This window comes from Amaranthus tricolor, chromosome 12 (assembly GCF_026212465.1).
Source record: "Amaranthus tricolor cultivar Red isolate AtriRed21 chromosome 12, ASM2621246v1, whole genome shotgun sequence".
Lineage (NCBI taxonomy): Eukaryota > Viridiplantae > Streptophyta > Magnoliopsida > Caryophyllales > Amaranthaceae > Amaranthus > Amaranthus tricolor.
Genome location: NC_080058.1, coordinates 17,359,947 through 17,379,740, shown reverse-complemented (window position 1 = coordinate 17,379,740; position 19,794 = coordinate 17,359,947). Strand labels below are relative to the sequence as shown.

At 32.5% G+C, this 19,794-nt stretch overlaps 1 protein-coding gene across 2 annotated transcripts; it reads left to right on the top strand.

The window, feature by feature from the left end:
* Positions 1-3,155: 3,155 nt before the first annotated feature.
* On the top strand, positions 3,156-18,911 carry LOC130828204 (uncharacterized). 2 transcript variants are annotated; one of them, XM_057694057.1, is made up of 15 exons: positions 3,156-3,410; positions 3,587-3,751; positions 3,883-3,934; positions 5,854-5,961; positions 6,289-6,373; positions 6,740-6,794; positions 7,079-7,468; positions 12,012-12,071; positions 12,823-12,921; positions 13,002-13,112; positions 16,376-16,447; positions 16,552-16,668; positions 16,749-16,898; positions 17,739-17,839; positions 18,376-18,911. In XM_057694057.1, the coding sequence occupies exons 1-15, from the start codon at positions 3,348-3,350 to the stop codon at positions 18,701-18,703; spliced, it is 1,956 nt and encodes a 651-aa protein (XP_057550040.1). In that variant the 5' UTR covers positions 3,156-3,347; the 3' UTR covers positions 18,704-18,911. The 2 variants fall into 2 exon arrangements, with proteins under 2 accessions (XP_057550040.1, XP_057550041.1); XM_057694058.1 differs by having other exon boundaries at positions 17,739-17,843; positions 18,380-18,911.
* The last annotated feature ends 883 nt before the right edge of the window (positions 18,912-19,794 follow it).

Here is a 19,794-nt window from a genome sequence, read left to right as displayed (position 1 = left end):
TGCATTGAAATAAGTAATATGCAAAAATAAGTTCATCACAGTAAATAATATGTAAGGTGTTTTATGTAATATAGTGGATTCATTTTATGTTAAATTCATTATATTAAACCTTGCTCATTGTCCGATAATTTATGTTAGTCTTCAAATCATTTTGACACTTCTACTAAGCAGTCATAAACATCATTATCTATGATGTATTATTCAAACTATCCCAACTTATAAATGTTTATTTATTTAATTTTTTATATGTATTAACTTCTGGTCCTTCTACTTGAGTACCAGGGCCTATTAGTGTTTAATTTATTTTTTTAAATTAGTCTCCCTCCCATATACACCACTTGTCTCACTTAGTTTTTAAAGTTTATCCAACGTAGTAATTCTATCCTAAATATCTCCGATCTAATTGTGTATAGTTAAAATTTATAAAAAAAAAATTATAGGAAAAGTAGTATAGAAACTCATGCGCAATGCACGAAGTTATTATTATAAACGTATATATAAATATAAATTTTAAATAGAGATGTAATTACATGTTATCAGAGTAAAATTATAATATTTCTTATAAAACAGATATAGGATTTTAGAATATATAGCGCTTTTAATGAAAAAAAATAAGATTGTTATATAATTATTATTTAAAGGTTTCATACTTTTTAAGACAAATATGAGTTATCTTCTAACATTATTATAATGATTATTTGTCATTCACAAAATAGTTTGATTATCATTTATCTTTTGTTTCTGGATGAAATATTTAGAAATAAAAACTTTAATGAAGAAATTTTATTAATTAGACAATACTACAACATAAAAACAACAATTATATATTCTAAGAAACTTTGATTTAAAATTTATGTAGCTTTTAAATTCAAAAATATAATATTCTAAGAAATTTTTTTAAAAGATATCTTATTGTGATATACTACTCATATATTAAAAAATAAGTTGATACTTACTTTGGAAATCATTCCATATGGCAAATCACTATGATAATGCCACGTGGAATTTTACAGTCTTTTTATTAGATTGTATGATGATATGATGATTCCACATGGTAGCATCGAGTTTTCATGAAATGCCAGTGGTAGCACTTTTGTTAGATTTTTCCACATGGTAGTATCCAGTTTATGCACTATCTAACTGTTGTAGCATTTTCCGTTAAATCCTTGTCAATTTCTGTTTAATTCACCATTTTGACGTTTCTACCCATATTAAGTGTTGGTTGTTGACTTTATAATTTTTCCTAAACCGTTTTTATGCTCTCAAATGTTTAATTTATCATTTTGACGTTTAATTCATTGTTTAATATATCGTGTAAAAGGGATGAATTAGAGACACCATACTTGTGCTGTACTGGTGATTTGTAGCAATAGTAAAGATAAATGTCCTGAATTGCAGAGTTCGCAGCAATAGGGATAATAAATTTTGAAAAAGAAAGGGTGCTAAATTTGCAGAGTTCGCTGGAGGGAGGGAGATGGTGAAGCCCTTAACGCGAATTTGAGATGGAGTTGATGCTTTGACTTTTATTTTGACGGCCAACAAATGTTTTTAAGCGTATAAGGCTATGAAAAACTTAAATGCAAATGTTGAATGTTACCATGTAGAAAAATTTTATAAATGTGCTACCACAAGCGTTTCATGAAAACCAATGCCACCATGTGAAATTTTCCAAAATTCTATTAATAAAATTTATATTGAAACAAATCAAACAAGATTTTACTTGACTACGTTTTGACATATTTTTTAAGAATAAAATACAAAATAAATGTAATGGATAAACAGTGTTAAAAAGTCAAATGAGACAATTACTTTGAATTGGAGGGATTATTTAAGGATCATATACTTATTCATGTCAAACAATTAACCAATCTGGTCATTTCACATGACAAATTTTTAAGAGATTGCCACGTGAAATTTTCAAATCCTATTATGCTATATTTGGAAACAATGATTTCGTTTGCAAATCCGGTATTGGCTCAAATTATTGTTTGGCAAATTCAAAAATTTCAAATTTGGATTTGAATCAATTCTAGAATTGTTTGTAAAGTACTTAAAGTTGAGAATTTGAGAATGACTTTCCACATCTTGTCATTCTCAAATTCTTCATTTATGATTTCATAATTAAAATCCATAATTTAAAATGAAATACTTGTTTCCAAACACTACATTAGTTAATTGTATGAATTTTTATTTCTATCAATATAGTTGTAAAAGGAGGTTTAAATTTACATTTTTAAATTACATTTAAAAATGAGAGACTGTCTGTTGTCAATACAATTAACCAATATGGTCCTTTCATATGACAAATTTTTACAAGATCGTCACATGAAATTTTCTTATCATTTTAGTCTATTGTATAATAATTTTTTTTTTCAATCAATATATAAGTAAATAGACTTTAGTTTTGCTTTTTATTTCAATCAATATATAAGTAAATAGAGTTTAGTTTTGCTTTTTTGAATTATTTTTAAACATGATAGATAACCATTCTGGTCCTTTTATATGAAAATTTTTTAAGAGATCCTCACATAAATTTTTTCATCTTTTTAGTTAGTTGTATAACCCCTTAACTTTTATTTCAATCAATCAATATTATCTATAAAAAGAACTTAATTTTACTTTTTAAAATAATTTTTAAAGATGATAGACAATCTAGTATCGATGCGATCAACCATTTTGGTCAATTTTAGGTAATAAAAATTTCAATTCTTTTAGTTGATATTCCATATGTTCCTTAAAGAAATTCTCATTTGCCATTTTGGTGCTTCATTTATTGTTTTCATAAAGAATTTTTTTATTTATGTAATAAATTTTGGACAAAATTAACTTTATTTATCCTTATTAAAATATTTTTATAACGTTTATGGTCCCCATATATCTTCCAGTAATTTCATTTTAATATTTTTATATATTCCTTATCGCCTTCACATATTTCCTACTAACTTTATAAAAATATTTTTTTATTAGTTTTGGTCCTATATTTTTTCATTAATGTTTTCTACTTTTTTTCCATCAAATTTATTATTTAATAAAATAATATATCTATATTTAAAATATTATATTTTTTTAAATTTTTTTTCATGAATATTTATGTTGAAAAGGTATGGAGGAGTATATAATAATGTGAATTAAAATCTGTACTATTCCAAACAAAACCCACCCTGATCGTTTCTCCGTTAAGCAATAAACTAGCAACTCCTCATGTACTCATTTCTTTCCAACGAAGGAATAACAACAAAACCCAAAACAAAGAAAACGCGAAAACAACATTAATAAAAGAAAATTTTAGAAGAAGAGAGAAATTGATCAAAAAAAAACTCTCTTCATTCATCTCAAATTCGCCGACAATGATCGAAGCTGAATTACATGATTTATCTGATGATGCTGATTACGCCGCTTCTCAGCAACAAGTAACAATTTCGTTTCAATTTGAATTCGATGATGCTATGAATTTGATCATATATTCTTTCCGAAATTTTGATTTTGTTGAAATTTAAGTTAAGCTATGATTCATTGATTGATTCAATGAATTAGTAGCTGTTACAATTGGAGTTGATTTATGAATTGTTTGGATGTTGTAAATTAGGGTTCGCAAAGTATATTGAGGAGTGATAGTGGAAGAAGAAGCGAACCAGAAAGTGCAGAACTTGTTTATTTGAGGGATAATGTGTCTATTCATCCTACCCAGTATTCGTCTGAGAGCATTAGTGGCAGATTGAGGTTGATCAAACAAGGAGATTCTTTATTTTTTGTAATATTCTTGCTACTGTTTTTACGATGAAATTTTAGTGAAGTTTGTGATTGCTTGATTAAAAATTGAATGATTTATTTATTTATTTATTTATTTATTTATTTTATTATTATTATTTTTTTTTGGTGTAGGCTTGGATTCCGTATAAAGGGCAAAACACAAACGCACGGCTTTCTGAGAGAGGTAATTTTTGGTGTAATTTGAATTGGGAAATGTGATATTAATCTCTTTTTGGTTAATGGTATTACATTGTATCAAATTGTGGTAATTTTTAATGTTGATTTTGATGAAATTGTCGTTCTCAAATGTTTTTTTTCACAAAGTTCTCCGATACCACCTACTTAAGTGGTAATTGATTATTTTTATTACGAGGAAAAAAGTTTAAATAGAGTGGGAAAGGCAAAAATATAAACTTTGCAAGTAATTTATCTAAGTAAGTTAGTTCCTATGCTACTTGGACTTACATAAAATCTTAATATTCAATTTTACACCTAAAATGAAGTGTCCAAGTGCCATACCAATGTCCACATCAAGGATCGCACACGGATACGTGAAGCAAAATAAAGAGTTCGAGTAACGTAGATTACATCACAGTTCATCATCATTCACACCATATTATACCAATAACCACACGCTAAAAGTTTTTGTAATGTGGTACTGTGGGAGCTAAATGGTCCTTATGTGTTAAGTGTTAGTGATGTGACATTGGTGATCATTCGTGATGTTAGTTAATATCTACAAAGATACTTTGGTGACAGGTAAGAATGTGAATTGATTTATTGATAGGATATTGTAGATTGATAAAAGCTTGGATGTTCTAGATGTGCTGAAGTAGGCTATGAACTTATGCAATAGTTTTTTTTTGTCTAATTGCTGACCTTGAAAAAGCTTGAGGGTGGTTGATGCGTATTTAAGGGCGGGAAATGTTCTTTGTATTGCAAGGATTAAATTGGCTTAATACGTTTAATCAAAAGGAACATTCAAACACTCAACAAACAACAAACAACACCCAGACTCACTCAACTAGGCCAAGAAGACTCTTCTTGGTTTTCTGATGTGGGTAAACGGAGTACCTTGGCTACACTTTCTGACTGAACAAACGATAGGTACAATACAAGGACTTCCAGGCCTTGATTGCAGGGTTCCTTTGAGGTTCTAAATCACTCCGTAATTTGTCTCCTCTCCGGCCAAAGGTTGCTCCACAACCTCTGATGAAGTTTGCAAACAAACTTCAGAAACTCAGAAAATCCTTTTCTGAAAAAATACCTCAAATTATATTGAAAACTGAAATGTGTGTTTACAATGAGAATCCATGTATTTATAGACTTTGGATTCAGAACTAGCCGTTACAATGACTTATGACTAATACACGTGGATTAACTAACAAAACAGAAACACTAAACAGAAGACTCAATACTTAGCCAATTTCTGATCTTCACAATCTGCTGACTGGCCTTCCTTTAGCATGGTTCACAGACTTCCTGGTGGATTATTAGTAGTACCCTTGGCCCTTGATGGCTTGGTCCATGTGGTGAGATGCCATTCCAGTCTTTCTTGAGGTCCAGGTGTCCCCGGTCTGTGCTCAGGCGGTTCACCAAGGTCTGCTGGTTGACAGACAGTTCTGTTGCTCTGACTTTGTTGTCTGTTTGTTCTTTCATGCCTATAGTGCTGGGTTGCGTTGTGTGCTGGACTCCCTTGGTCTCATTATATGTTCTTGGGTCTATACTTGGTTGCTGAGAGGTGTCAATTGATGTCCTTTGTGCTCCTCGTACATTTGGCGTAGATGCTAAGTTCAATGCATTGTTTTGCTCTTGCATGTTATCTGTGAGGGCTTTGATCTTTGATACTGTATTTGTATCAGTGGTCCTTTAAAACAAATTTTAAGATGTCGATTGTGTAGTATTGATTTTGTAGAGTTTCAATCTCCCCCTCTCCCCTCTCTGATTTTGGACATTTTGTAGAAGGTTAGTTTAGAAGTCAGCTTTATGATCATATATGATGATTAGGAATTTAGCAATAACTTGGATGCTGCCTTGTTGAAAATTTGATAATCACTGTTAGTTATTATATGAAAGGTGTGTTAACATACAATTCTCATGCAGATAGGGAGCTTTATACAATAAGACCACTTCCATTTACTGATGTGAGGTCCATTAAAAGACATGCTCCGGCACTTGGATGGCAATATATTATCATTGTGCTATCTTCAGGTAATACTATGGAAGAGTGAAAAACTAATTAGTTCGGTGAAGGTTGAGGGAAGGGTCTGTGTACTAATATTAAATCACCGTTTGACGTGTCAGATGTCAACTTGATATTTACATGTCTTTTTTCAATGAATGTGTTGTTCAATTATTAACAATGTTATTTTTAGATGTTTATTGTCAAGTTATGTTATCCACAATATAAGGAAATGAGATGAAACTTTGTAGTTTGCTACCTTTAAGTTGTAATATGTTTGTTTAAGGAAAATTAATGTGGATAGAACTCACTCTAAATATTTAATTTTTTTTGACAATGTTAATGCATTTTAACAGGACTTGCATTCCCTTCTCTTTATTTCTACAATGGAGGAGTTAGAGAGTTTTTGACCACCATCAAACAATATGTGTCTCTTGTGAGGTCAGCTCTAATGCGATTAGTTTGTGCTTCAATGATTGATTTCTTATTCATATGTTATACTCTCTTGGTGCCATATGATTTTGCATACTTGTTTTGTTAGGGTGATTAAGAGTAGCTTATAGTTGGAGGAGAGAATATGTTGTGTTGTAGAGAGAAAAACTTTGCAAAACTGCACAAGATAGAGGGAGTAGTATTATATGCAATCTCCCCTCAGCCCAGCACACCTGCAAATCGTGGGGAAGTTGTTATCCTTTTTAGCGGTGCTGGCTGCGAATGGTTTCTTTTCTTCGTAGGAAAGAGACTGGAATATGATTGTGATAGATAAGTAGACTCTGGTTTTACAATATTTCAAACTTCTGTTTCCAGATCTGCAGATGATGCGAATGTGTTCATTGTGAATGATTTTCAAGATCCTCTCCAGGTATGTACATATGCTTCTATTTACAAAAAAATGTTTATTTCACTAGAGTGTAGCTTCTGTAATTGCAAATCTTTGTGGTATAAATTTTGCTTCCCTTTTAAATGTGAATAAAAACAACTGAAGGGCCCACTTATAAGGTCTGATTTTGCTAAGTGTGCAAGCCTTGTTTGATTGTGTGCACTATAGTAATCACTTATTAGTTATGGATTCTGATGTTTTACTTTAACTCATTAGTAATTGTGTTTAGGTCATTGTTTGGTTACTATTTTCGTCATCTTTTGTAGAAAACTCTCTCTTCATTGGAGCTTCCTGGGGTTGTTTCTATTGCCGCGTCTACAAGTGCTTCTGTTGCTGTATCTCCAACTCAGGGAAACCAAGTAAGGGCTGATGATAGCAATACTACTTTGCAATCTCGTGGTCGGCAAAGAAATAAAGCCAATGATCCAGCTAGAGATCTCTCAATTCAGGTCTTGGAAAAATTTTCGCTGGTAACTAAATTTGCTCGGGAAACAACCTCCCAGCTGTTTCGTGAAAATAGTGGTGAACAGACTTATACTAATGATTTAAAGAAGCCTAGCCATAGCCAGTCCCTTCCTGATCTACATTCCCAGTCATCATCAGATGATCTGGAAGAAGTTCCCAACCTAGTACCTGTACCAGCAGACCCCATGGAGGTAAATTTTCCTTTTTCCGCTAGCACTCTTCAGTTTTCTAGAGATATTAGCAATCTAAGTTATTAAAAATCTTATCATCAGTGCATCCTCTCCTTGAATTCCCAGTCTTATTTCTTGTCATATTCTCTTAGTGAACAACTCAACAATCATAATTCTGAGTTTAGTTTTTATATGATTAAACTATACTGTATAATTTTTCTATGTAGTAACAAACTAAATTTATGTCCAAGAGAGTAAATCTTACCATTCTCCGAAAATTCTTTTATCTGCGAACTTTTCTTTTTGTGCTTGGGATGAAGAAATAACAAGCTTTACACCCTTTTAGTTATTACATGGCCGTACCTGTTTTCAGTGTTTTAGGTACATTTCTCAAATACAGAAAACAGAGAATTCTCAAATTAGTAAGCATTCGGCTTTGTACAAAAAGTCAACTTTCACCTTCTTAGAAGCAGTGAAAAGTAAACTCCGAGTAATATGTTCATAACTAATTTAAGTACCCCTAGAAGCCACCTTTTTAAGAAATAGGTCAAGCATAACCTACACATACCACAATAAAAGTCCTGACAGAATTGTTACAAAAAGACCTAGTGGATGACCACAAATTTCTACCCATCATCACTGACAGTTTATGTATATGAGTCACTTTTCCACCTAATACAGAGTAGTTCTTGCGAAATGAGGCAGCAATATTCGTAGCTTTTAAATCAACCATGTTCTATTTATGTGCTTTTTTGTTGTACAACATGGTGTGATCCTTTTATTTCAGTTTTAGGGTATCAGTTTAGTTGTCATCATCAGCATACCAATATATATTGTGGATAATGACTGACCATACCACAAAGATTATTGGCCGGAAAATGATTACAAAAGACCTAACACTTGCCATAGGCAAAGCAATAAGATAAAAAGACTAAGAAAAACCAGGAAAGGCAAGAAACAAGGTTACTAACATAAACCAATTGACAACAAAAGACAACTAAAAAAGGCACAAATAATGTATAAGATTCATAGCCGGTGGCTCAAATGGAGAGTGGCACTTGCGACTAGAATATTATGCGAGCATATTGTGATCCACTAAGGTTATAGGTTATATCCAACAGAATTGTCTTTAGAAAAATATTACAATATAAGTTATATCGTTAAGTTTTTAGAAGAAATCACTGTTAGAAAATATGGGTAGCTAACATGTGTATGTTATATGAATGAGTGGACATATTCCAAAGGACAAAATTCAAAATGAAGGCATAAATAAGTTTCTTGAAGTTGTAGATATTGAAGACGAGAAAAAACCATTTACGTTAATTTAGTCGAGTGTAAAGAAAATAAAAAAAAAATGCCCAGGTTATGAAAAAGGAAAGGTTGGAACTTTAAGGAGTTGAGAAGTGAAATTGGTAGGTCTAAGATGACTTGGGTTATAGGAGTAAAGAATGAAAATGCTGAGCATATGATAACAGATAAAAATGAATGCTGGAGGATAATGTACGTGGATAATCTTTAGGATTGATTTTCTTAAGTCTATTTTTGTTGACAATATGTGACGTTGATTTGTTTGGTTTTTGTAGGCCATCTCATATTTTTGGGATTAACGCTTTTTTGCCATTATACTCATGAGTAATAAATTCACGGTTTTATATTATTTTCTGTTGTGCTTCCTTTTCCGAATTGGTATTCAAATATTTTAAGTGATGTAAATGTATTTGTCTAATATAAGCATTAATTTTAAATTATTTACAGATTTCAGCCACCAGGATAGGATGGGTTATAGGGGAATATGATTTGTAGTATTTTATGGTCTAAAAACCAGCCCTGCTTGTCTTTTGATTGGAACTTATTATCATCTTTGTGTAACATATTACAAATGAAGGCAACCATGTCTATGCTCTGAATATTTTTATTGTGTTTTATTAGCTATGTGTGTCTAAATTTGAGCTATGAATATAGTCGGTTTTGGCTGCAAATTTGATGTTTCCGCTTTTTTCTTTTCTGGCTTTTTTGTTCTTGGTTAGTTATTCAATGGTGACATCTTTAGTCACGTGATGTTCGAAGGATTACACTAAGTGGCTTACTAAACTAAGGGGGCCACACCAGAAAAATAATTATAATCGAATGAATGGTCGATAAACTAGCAAAACAATTTCATAAAACCAGTTAAAAATCTAAATTCATGTTTTTAGATGAGAAATTTGCAATTAGGACTTGAAAAATGGGAAGACTTAGAATATTTTAATAAGAGTTGCGCGAGTATCTTGGAAACAGAAAGTCTAATATATTTAATTTAATAAACATTATAAAATATAAAATTAGTGGCTTGGATTCAGATTTGGACCACAATTCTCTTGTTTCATAAATAGTACTTCATTCAATGAATTTACTTGGATTTGTGATATATAGTTAGCTTTTATATTATACATGAGAAACTAGTAAGGGTCCATACTATAAATTCAATAGAGCACTTACAGCATTGGGAGGGGGGATGAGCTCCCATGTACCTACACCACTAATTAGACCCACCAAGTGCTTCCATCTTCTTGCCACTTTTTCTTGAATGTGCATACTTCTCTATTTATTTTCTAATTTTGAAAATCATATTCATCTGATCATGATGTAGCTACTTTTTCAATTTCGCAATTTTTGCTTGATTTCAAGAGCAATGCTCCTTTTGAGAATTGGTGTTGACAGATAACATTACATTCGTATAATATAGTTAGCTAATTACTGTATACATATTTTGCATCCTCTAGTGAATTAATGTATCCTGGATGTTAAAATACTCCCTCTAGTCCCATTTATTTTTTGACACTATTTATCAATCACTATTAATCTATATTTATTTTTATTTTATAAGTTAAAAGACAGTTAAGTGATATTTTGTTCGATTCGCTTCAATATAAATTTTATTAATTTAAGCTTTTCATAATCATTAATAATTACGCAAAATTATAAATATTTAGGATTGAATTAGTGCATTAACCAGTTTACAATATAGAATGAGACCATTACATTGAATAGGAGGTAGTACAAAGTTTTGGTGTTTCCCTACTTATGAAAGGGGCTCACTCTTTTCTATTTGTGAGTATTATGTTTTTAATCAAGCATTATTTAGTATCTTCTTTTAATAAGAAAGTGAGTAATTTATCAATAAGTTATGGAATATTATTGAACTTCAATATTTTTCTTTATGGAGTTTTTCTTCAAACTCTATCTTTTGCCTAATTCTCTTCCAATTCTAACCCTTTCAAACCTTTTCTTGGAATGTGGATAGATTCAATCAAGTTTATCCTTAAACTTCTTAGTGTTGGATAGAGTAAGATTCTTGTGGTAATTACTCATGGGTAGTGTTTGATGGAGCATTTTGCATTATACTTGAAACCACACTGACTTTTGACTTGACATGAATGGCCTTTTAGTTGTGTTGGTTACTCATCCATTCGCCGGTGCCAGGGAAGGCATTGAGTTGGACTTGGATCAGAAGTTGCACATTCCAACATTGCTCTGAATGAATTCCGTTCTTTTCCCAACCACCACTCTGATTTGAACTTGAATTTATGTACTTCGACTTGGCCCCGACACGGACTCTCGTACCTCCGGCAAGGTTGAATTAGATCAAATTCGTTTTATATTATGCGAACTCGTAACAATAATGTTCTTCAAATAGGTTAGGATTTGGCTAAATGCTGCTTAGCAAATTAATACAGCTCAATCAATTCAACTGAAAAACTCAAATGTACTACTATTTGCCCAAAGTCTACTTAATGATAAACACCAAACTCACAACAATTTTGTCTTTACAATATGCACATTGCACATCAAAGATTCAACAATGTTGGCGTTTAAGGGAAAATAGCTATGATGTTATTCAATAACTCTAAAACTTATGCTAAACACAAATTCGATCGTCAGAATAAACACAATTATATTCTTATATCAATACTATAGTACAAAATGTCTACAATAAGCTAGGAGAATAAGTATCTAAGTCGCATGTCTGATTATATAGGAGTTGAAGTCAAGTTGGAGTAAGTATACAATTGGACTCGAAGTCAAACTATTTTTTCCTCGAATCGAATCATATGATTTATATCGGATCGATTTAGACTATGGCTAGATTCAGATCGAGTTGCCATCCGTAGTTGGTGCATAATAAGTCGTAGGAAAATTTCATGATTCTTACATTTTTCTTGTTGAAGAGCAGAGAAAATATACATGAATTTTATCCAAGCCATGGAGTACATCAGTTTATATATTTACTTAAGAAATTTAGTGATACCCCAATATTTATCTGCTGTACTTTTGAGATCTTATTATACTAAGCTTCTCTTACAAGTTGCAAGAGTTCTTCAAGTTTAAAGATATTGAAATGCAACTTGTTTTCTTTTTGAATATTTTAGCTCAGTGGGGCTCATGGATGATGGATCACTATGTTTAGTGCACCATTGATCTCCAATCTTATCTAGTTAAATTTTGATCATTACTATGTCTTATTTTTTGGTTCACTTGTCCTCTAATAAAGCTGATCCACTGATATTTTATCTTCATTTCACAGTTTGATAAATTGGCACTTGTTTGGGGAAAACCACGGCAGTCTCCCTTGACCAAGGAAGAGGTATAAAGACTTGAATTTCTGGCGTATTCTCCCACTTAACCATCATACTTATCTGTGTTTAATTGTTACTAACTTTGTTTTTTTAATTTTTTATACTTTCCAAAACACGTATGTCCATGCACATTTTTAACTACTAATATCTCTATTAATACATCAGTAAAAATTGTATAAGAATTTTTAATTAAAACAATTTATCTCACACTTTACAAATAATTCACTAAAGAAGGTCAAAGCAAAACGTGTGAATAGTAACGTTAAATAGAAATGAAGGATAGTATTTTTTTGAAAAATCGAATGTTATCATTTTAGATTTGCATAATATTTTCATCACTTTCGTGTTTAAATTTAAGAGTTGATAAGTTTTATCTTGTCATCTAGCTCTTTGTTGTTTAATGCCATATGTAGATAATTTATCATGTCATCTAGCTCATTGTTGAATGGTAGTGCAAGTATTACTGAATTATTTTATCTTTTCATCTAGCTCACTGTTGGTTAATGCTATGTAGATAATTTAATACCAATTGGGAATTTTTGGTTTTTCCCCTGGCGAGTTAAGGGGGAGGGTACAATTGTGAATTTTAGTCAATGGTCAATTTGTAATTAGTCTTTGCCCAAAAAGAGCGAATATGAGCTTTATCTTCATGTCTTTTACCCAGGATTGTCCTAACAATTCATGAAATTATATCTAGCACTACTTGATAGTTTGTGGGGAATTTATTTTACTCTTGACTGATTGACTTTTTTCATGCAGTGGATAGCTTTTTTAGATTCTGAGGGGAGAGTTAATGATCCAAAAGCTTTAACGAAGAGAATTTTTTATGGTGGTGTTGTCCATGAACTGCGAAAAGAGGTTTGTATCTTTATGTTTCTAATGACAAGATTTCTGCTATACATCTATATAGATTTTGAAACTTTAAATTTTGACCACAGGTGTGGCCTTTCTTGTTGGGATGCTATGATTACAGTTCAACATATGCTGAACGTGAATATCTACGATCAGTGAGAAAACAAGATTATGAAATAATAAAGCTTCAGTGGCAGGTTATTTTTTGAATTTATTTATTCATTCTGTTATTTTTTTCAGTCTGCATGTGAATGTTGAGAGCACAATACTATATTTATTACAGTTGGACCTCTAATGAATTGAGTGCAGAATATATACTTCCAGTAATACTCAACATTTATCAATTTTTACGTTATTGTGATTTTTTCTTTTGGCTTGAGATCATCTTCATATCAACTATAAAGAAACTGAAAGCCTAAAGCTACAGCGTATGGGCATACAAAATAGCTGAAGTTTATAGAGGTGTTGATGTAAATAGTTAAATAAAGCATACTTGTTTCTAATTTTGTTTGTCCCTTTTGCCTTTCGCACCATTTTTCAAGTACATGTTTGAGCCCCAATGTTTATAAATATGTATCATAAAATTTTGTAGAAGTGTACAGTAAAAACTTAAAATCAAGACTGACAAGATCTAAGATGACTGGATTTTAGCTTATATAAATTTGAAATTTTTTTAGCTTATATATATATGTTATGGACTAGCTTGGCATAAGATGAAATTATTAAGGCAGAACAGAAATTGTATATGAATGTATCAAATTAAATGTAAAATGTAAATGTATAACGAAAGATTGAATGTAATCAATGGACAATTACAAAAGATAGTATACAAGCATTCGAGAGGCTTGTTCTCTCCCAATGAGTATAAAACTCCACTTAAAACTATTACTTGAATGAATAACTAATTCCCTTCCCTTCCCCTTTATTTATACTAATTATCTCTACATTTTATTCCCCCAACTTAACTAATTGCCAAGTATTATTTATTAGTAATTCCTATATTACCCCTTCCTAGCCCTTCATGACATACCGGCCCCTAAAAAATCCACCTTGTCCTCAAGGTGGGAAAAGTGTAATTCGAGCCCAAACAATTAATTGTAGAGATGTAGACCAAATTGGAAGCTGGGTATAATAAGGTATTGGGTCAAAGATTAAAGTTGAACTCCAAATTGAGTTGATGACATCAACAACAATGTCTTGAATAGGGCTACTTACCATCTTACCCCTAGCCCTAATTCCCAAAGCTGAGCAGTCTTCATAAGAAGCGGACTTCATCTTCATCAAATGCAAACACTGGTCTCCCCTTGCTCCAAGTAGTTTGACCACTACCCACACAAAATCAAATCTGTTCCCATCACCACCGCCCTCTCTAACGCCATTGCCGCCGTTTCCGACAACCACAGTATGGTCGACCTCAGATCTGTGCCTGTCATGAGACTTTCTCCTTCTCCCCATACTTCCTTGCCTGCTTTGACCCCTTCGATTTCGCAGCTTCCTCCACCTCCACCGCCGCACCTGGGCCAGCGACTCCTCATCCTTAAGACCACCGATAATTATTGGTGCCACCGGAAAACAAGCCGGTAAGTTCTACCGTTGCGTGCGTCTCCTCATTCTTTCCCTCCTCTCTTTTCACTTTTTCCAAAACCCTAAGTATTCTACTTCCACTGAATTTACGGCCGACAACGGCTGTTCTTGGACTCAAGAACATTATCAATCTCAAGATATGGTAGCCCTCGGCCTCCATTGTGCGATCAATCGCTAAGAATCGAACGACTTTGATACCGTTTGTTATGGACTAGTTTGGCCATAGGATGAATTTATTAAGGCAGAACAAAAATTGTATATGAATGTATCAAATCAAATGTAAAATGTAAATGTATAACGAAAGATTGAATGTAATCAAAGGACAATTACAAAAGATAGTATACAAGCATTGAGAGACTTGTTCTCTCCCAATGAGCATAAAACTCCACTTAAAACTATTACTTGAATGAATAACTAATTCCCTTCCCTTCCCCTCTATTTATACTAATCATCTCTACATCTTATTCCCCCCAACTTAACTAATTGCCAAGTATTATTTATTACTAATTCCTATAGTAGCCCTTCCTAGCCCTTCATGACAATATAATTCATGAAAACCCAGTTTCAAATTTCTTTCTACTTGAATAGATTATTCTGAATGAGTATTGGACAAAAAAATGGAATGGATAGAGCAACTATAGAGATTTTTCTTTCCATTGGAAGTGTTTATTAGTATTATTGTCATATATTAGTTCGGGAAACCTTAGTATTTTATTAGTTAGAGGGGTTTGGATAGGAATAACTTCAACATATACATAGAGTAGGTGTAAACTTGTATAAATAAGAAAACAAGGTGAAAGAAAAAAGCATCAGAAATATTATATCCATGTTATACACAGTTAATGAGGTCTTACTCATTGTGGGAGTCTGGGAGAGTTACAAGCCTCACAAATGCTTGTAATACCTATTCTTTATTGTATTCCTTTGAATTACATTGATATAGGATATTTACATTTCAATCTAGTTGGCACCATTAATAGATTTTTTTCACTTGTTCGTTATTTCTCTGTTTTCTACTATTGCTTACTGCCATAGTGACATGGCATATTCAGTCTGACAAGTATGTTTGTTTATTGCCCTCAATTTGCAATCTTTAAGTTTTCTATTTACAGACTTGGTGCTGAAAAGAAATGCCACACGAGATTTCTCGACTTTTATAGAGTATGGGGCCTGCAAATCAATAATAGCTTATAGCCATATAAATGTTACAATAATTATATATTAGCTTTTTTTCTCTCTGAAAGTGATTCCTTTTCATACTTTGCCTGTTTCTTGCTATGAATTTTCTATCTTCAAGCTTACTATTTAAAGACCTATGTGTTGTATTGAAATGACGTAAGGAACAACTTTTTTCTTGGCTTAGAGGCATGTCATGTTAAATGTGACTAGTTATGTTTATTGTTTCTCTATTTATGTTTTCAAGTAGCAGAACTCAGACGGGCATGGAAATCTCAATGCAGTGGATTAGAGTGCTCTCAATTGTCATGTTAGATGTGACTAGTTATGTTTATTGCTTTACTCTCTCTATTTATGTTTTTAAGTAGCAGAAACAGATGCGCATGGAAATCTCAATGCAGTGACAGTGACACTGACGTGTGTTTGCTTGTTTTCATGGATCATTCCTGAATTGAGAGGATAAGGTCGTTTGTATTACATGATTTAGTCAACAGAGTATTTACTTAATAAAATATCCTAATTTGTTTAGATTTCTAATGCTGCCAGGATTGGCAAATGCTTTTAATTTGTGGATTTTTTTGAATTATATTGACATTGCTGATTTCAGTGAAGGAGCTTTTAGTTCTTCAAGGCATACATGTATCAACATGATTATAGTATTGAGGTTGCCAATGATATCTGGTTTATCCTTTTTCTACAGAGCATATCTCCAGAACAGGCGAAAAGATTTACCAAATTTAGAGAGAGGAAAGGTCTAATTGAGAAGGATGTGGTATGATCTGTTTTTAGCCTATAATGAGATTGAGCCTGTTCTTTGATTGAGATATTGTTAATAATTTTTCTGAGAAAGTTTTTTTTTTTTTTTCATTTTGCAAGGTACGGACAGACAGATCATTTTCTTTCTATGACGGAGATGATAATCCAAATGTTGATCTTCTACACGATATACTGCTAACATATTCATTCTACAATTTTGACCTTGGTTATTGTCAGGTAATCATAGTGTTAGTTTCATTAATTACATCAGGATATAGTTCTTGATTGGATTCCTCATAGCATATTTTTCCCAACAGGGTATGAGTGATTATCTATCACCATTATTGTTTGTCATGGAGGATGAGTTTGAAGCATTTTGGTGTTTTGCTGCACTAATGGAACGTGTGGGACCAAATTTCAATCGTGATCAAAGTGGCATGCATGCTCAACTTTTTGCATTATCAAAGGTCTCTTTGCTTTCTTTATTACACCCCCCACCCCCACCCCATCCACTCTTTGTGTTTCTATGTTTCATCTGTTAAGCACATATTTCTTATTGTGAAGCTGGAAAAATTATTAGTAAAACCGGTGTGCTATCTTTTTGTTTGCTTATAAACCATCTTAATTATCTGTAGATATGAGATTTTTCGTTGTCGATATAGTAACTTTTATCTGAAAATATGATATTGTTTATATACACATGCAATACAAGAATGCAACAGTCTCTTTGTTGTATCTTCACACATTACCTTCTGAGTTGAATTAGTGATTGGTGGTTTCCCTTATTTTTTCAGTGATAAGTGATTTATATCATGTGGATGAAGATTTTAACATGCAGTGCATATTTTTTTAGTGCATCATTTCTAAGAAAGATGTGACAATGAACTTAAAAGAATCAGAGGAAGTGTTTTGAGATGATCATTCATGGTGGAGATATTGAAGGGAATTCCATTGCTCTGTTGTAGTGATTTGAGAAGTTGGGGACAGGAGGTGGTAAATTTATTATGCTAGTCAATTTTTTTAATTGCTTATTGACCGATGATTGTTTGCCATAATATTGTGTTCCATAGTGGTGAGGTGCATATTGCTGGTTATATACCTTGTTTGGCTTTAGACTCTTGTTACTAACAAAAGCTTTTTTGGATTCAGGCTTTGTTATTGTTCCTGTAGTGTATGTCAAAAGTATGCCATATATGCTTACATTGTTTCTTTTTGGGGTTTTTAATTCCGTTTTTGTTATTCTGTTTCTTTTTTTACTTGGAATCGATACCTTGGCAATCACCTATTGATGTTCTTCGTTTTGGCAGTTGGTGGAACTATCTGACAGTCCATTGCACAAGTATTTTGAGAAGAACGACTGCTTAAACTACTTCTTTTGTTTCCGCTGGATTCTGATACAATTCAAAAGGCAAGTCTTTTGTTAGCATAAATGCTTGTGTCTTACTACTATCAATCTGCGATACTTGATTGTTTTTCCTTTTAGCATCTTTGTGTTGCCTGCGAAAGGCTCACAAGACAGAACTCCTGGAATTTTAGCTGGGCCCCTAAAGTATGTTTCGATATCAATTTAGGAAGGGAAGGAAAAGGTGGGAAGATTGATTTGTCTTCTTTTCAAATATTCTAATGTTGGAACTTGGAAGGATTTATGTTTTTGTATTTTGTTGAAAGAACCATAAGTTTATCTCAAGCATATCATCTTAGCGCATCTTTCTTACCTATTAGCCCAACTGATTGTTAAGCCTTGCAGCAGAGTATAATGTATGCTCAATAGTCTATTATTCTTCCTTCATTTTGTGGTCAATATACTGATGATGTGGAATTGATCTGTTGGGTAGTTCATTTGCAAGGTTTTGAGGAGGGGACAGTGTTGTATATGAAATATTTTAGAAAACATATTAAAGAACACTTATATTATCGTTTATCTGAGATGTTTTTGTTGTTTAGGGAGCTCCGCTACGAAGAAACAATGCGAATGTGGGAAGTCTTGTGGACACATTACCTATCCGAACACCTGCATCTGTATGTTTGTGTTGCAATTCTCAAGCGATATAGGAACAAGATAATTGGGGAGCAAATGGATTTTGACACACTTTTGAAGTTCATAAATGGGTTAAGTGGCCATATTGACCTTGATGCAATTCTAAGAGATGCCGAGGCACTCTGTATCTGTGCAGGAGAAAATGGTGCTGCTTGTATTCCTCCGGGAACTCCACCTTCACTGGCCATGGAAAATAGTCTTGTGTCTTCTCAGCTAGAAGATGAGGTTTTGTAGATCTATCTCCGACATCATACATAGCAACGTGCTATACAAAAAAAAAAATTTACACTTCCGAATCTTTTAGTGTGATTCTTCTTACATTTATGACAAAACCCTGCTTGTTTAAAAGTACTCTATTCCGATGTCTTTCATAATTGGCGTGTACAATTTCAAGATGTTTCAAGGCAGAATATTGCAATTGTATGTAACTTTTACGTGTCAATGCCGGTTTGTATCCTTAGCATAATCTCTAATAATTTGGGCAATGAATTCATATTTTAACTAGTTGTGGGGACCCCCCCCCCCCCCCCCACCACCAAAATTATACTATTGAATTCAATAATGTTATATTATACACTTTTATTGACAATAATACGAATGAAAATATAAAATTTTAATGTGTTGAAAAGGTGTAAAGGATGCAAAGACTGTAGGTGTATGTTGTGGAGTCGATGTGCAGTTGATGTCTCATTGGTGCACAAGCCTAGTGCGATGGGTTGGAATAGTTGTGATCTGTTGTTGATGATTGTTGATGGGTTGCTTACTTGTATGATGGGGTAGTAGCTGAATAATCTATGTTATGGACGCTACTGTTGTGATGATGTATCGATGCTTGATGTCGGGGCATATCGATGTTTAACGAGAGCTGGAATGACTACCCTAACCATTTTAGGAGTTAATGAAAACAACTTTTAAAATTGAGCATAAATATGTAATACTAATAACAACATCAACGTAAGATATGAAATTGTATGAAGGCTTTATAGTCAGCCATAAGGCATTAGCTAGGTTGTTCAAGAAACTAACCAATTAAAATGTATATATAAATGCTATAATACTAATGTAAATTAGTTACTTGTTCAATAATGTAAATATAAATGTTACGTACTCGTGTGGTGAGCTTTAGAGAAGGTATCTTATATGAGCCAAAAAATTCTAATATGTTTATAGAATGTTAGATTTTCATGTTGGTACAGCATGAGATAATATAAAGTTGGTGTTCTTAACATGTACGGAAACTACTGGTTACAATATGTATTAAAGAATTTTTGGCATCAATTTAGGATGCATCTTGTTAACATATATAGATGAGCAACTTGCATGTG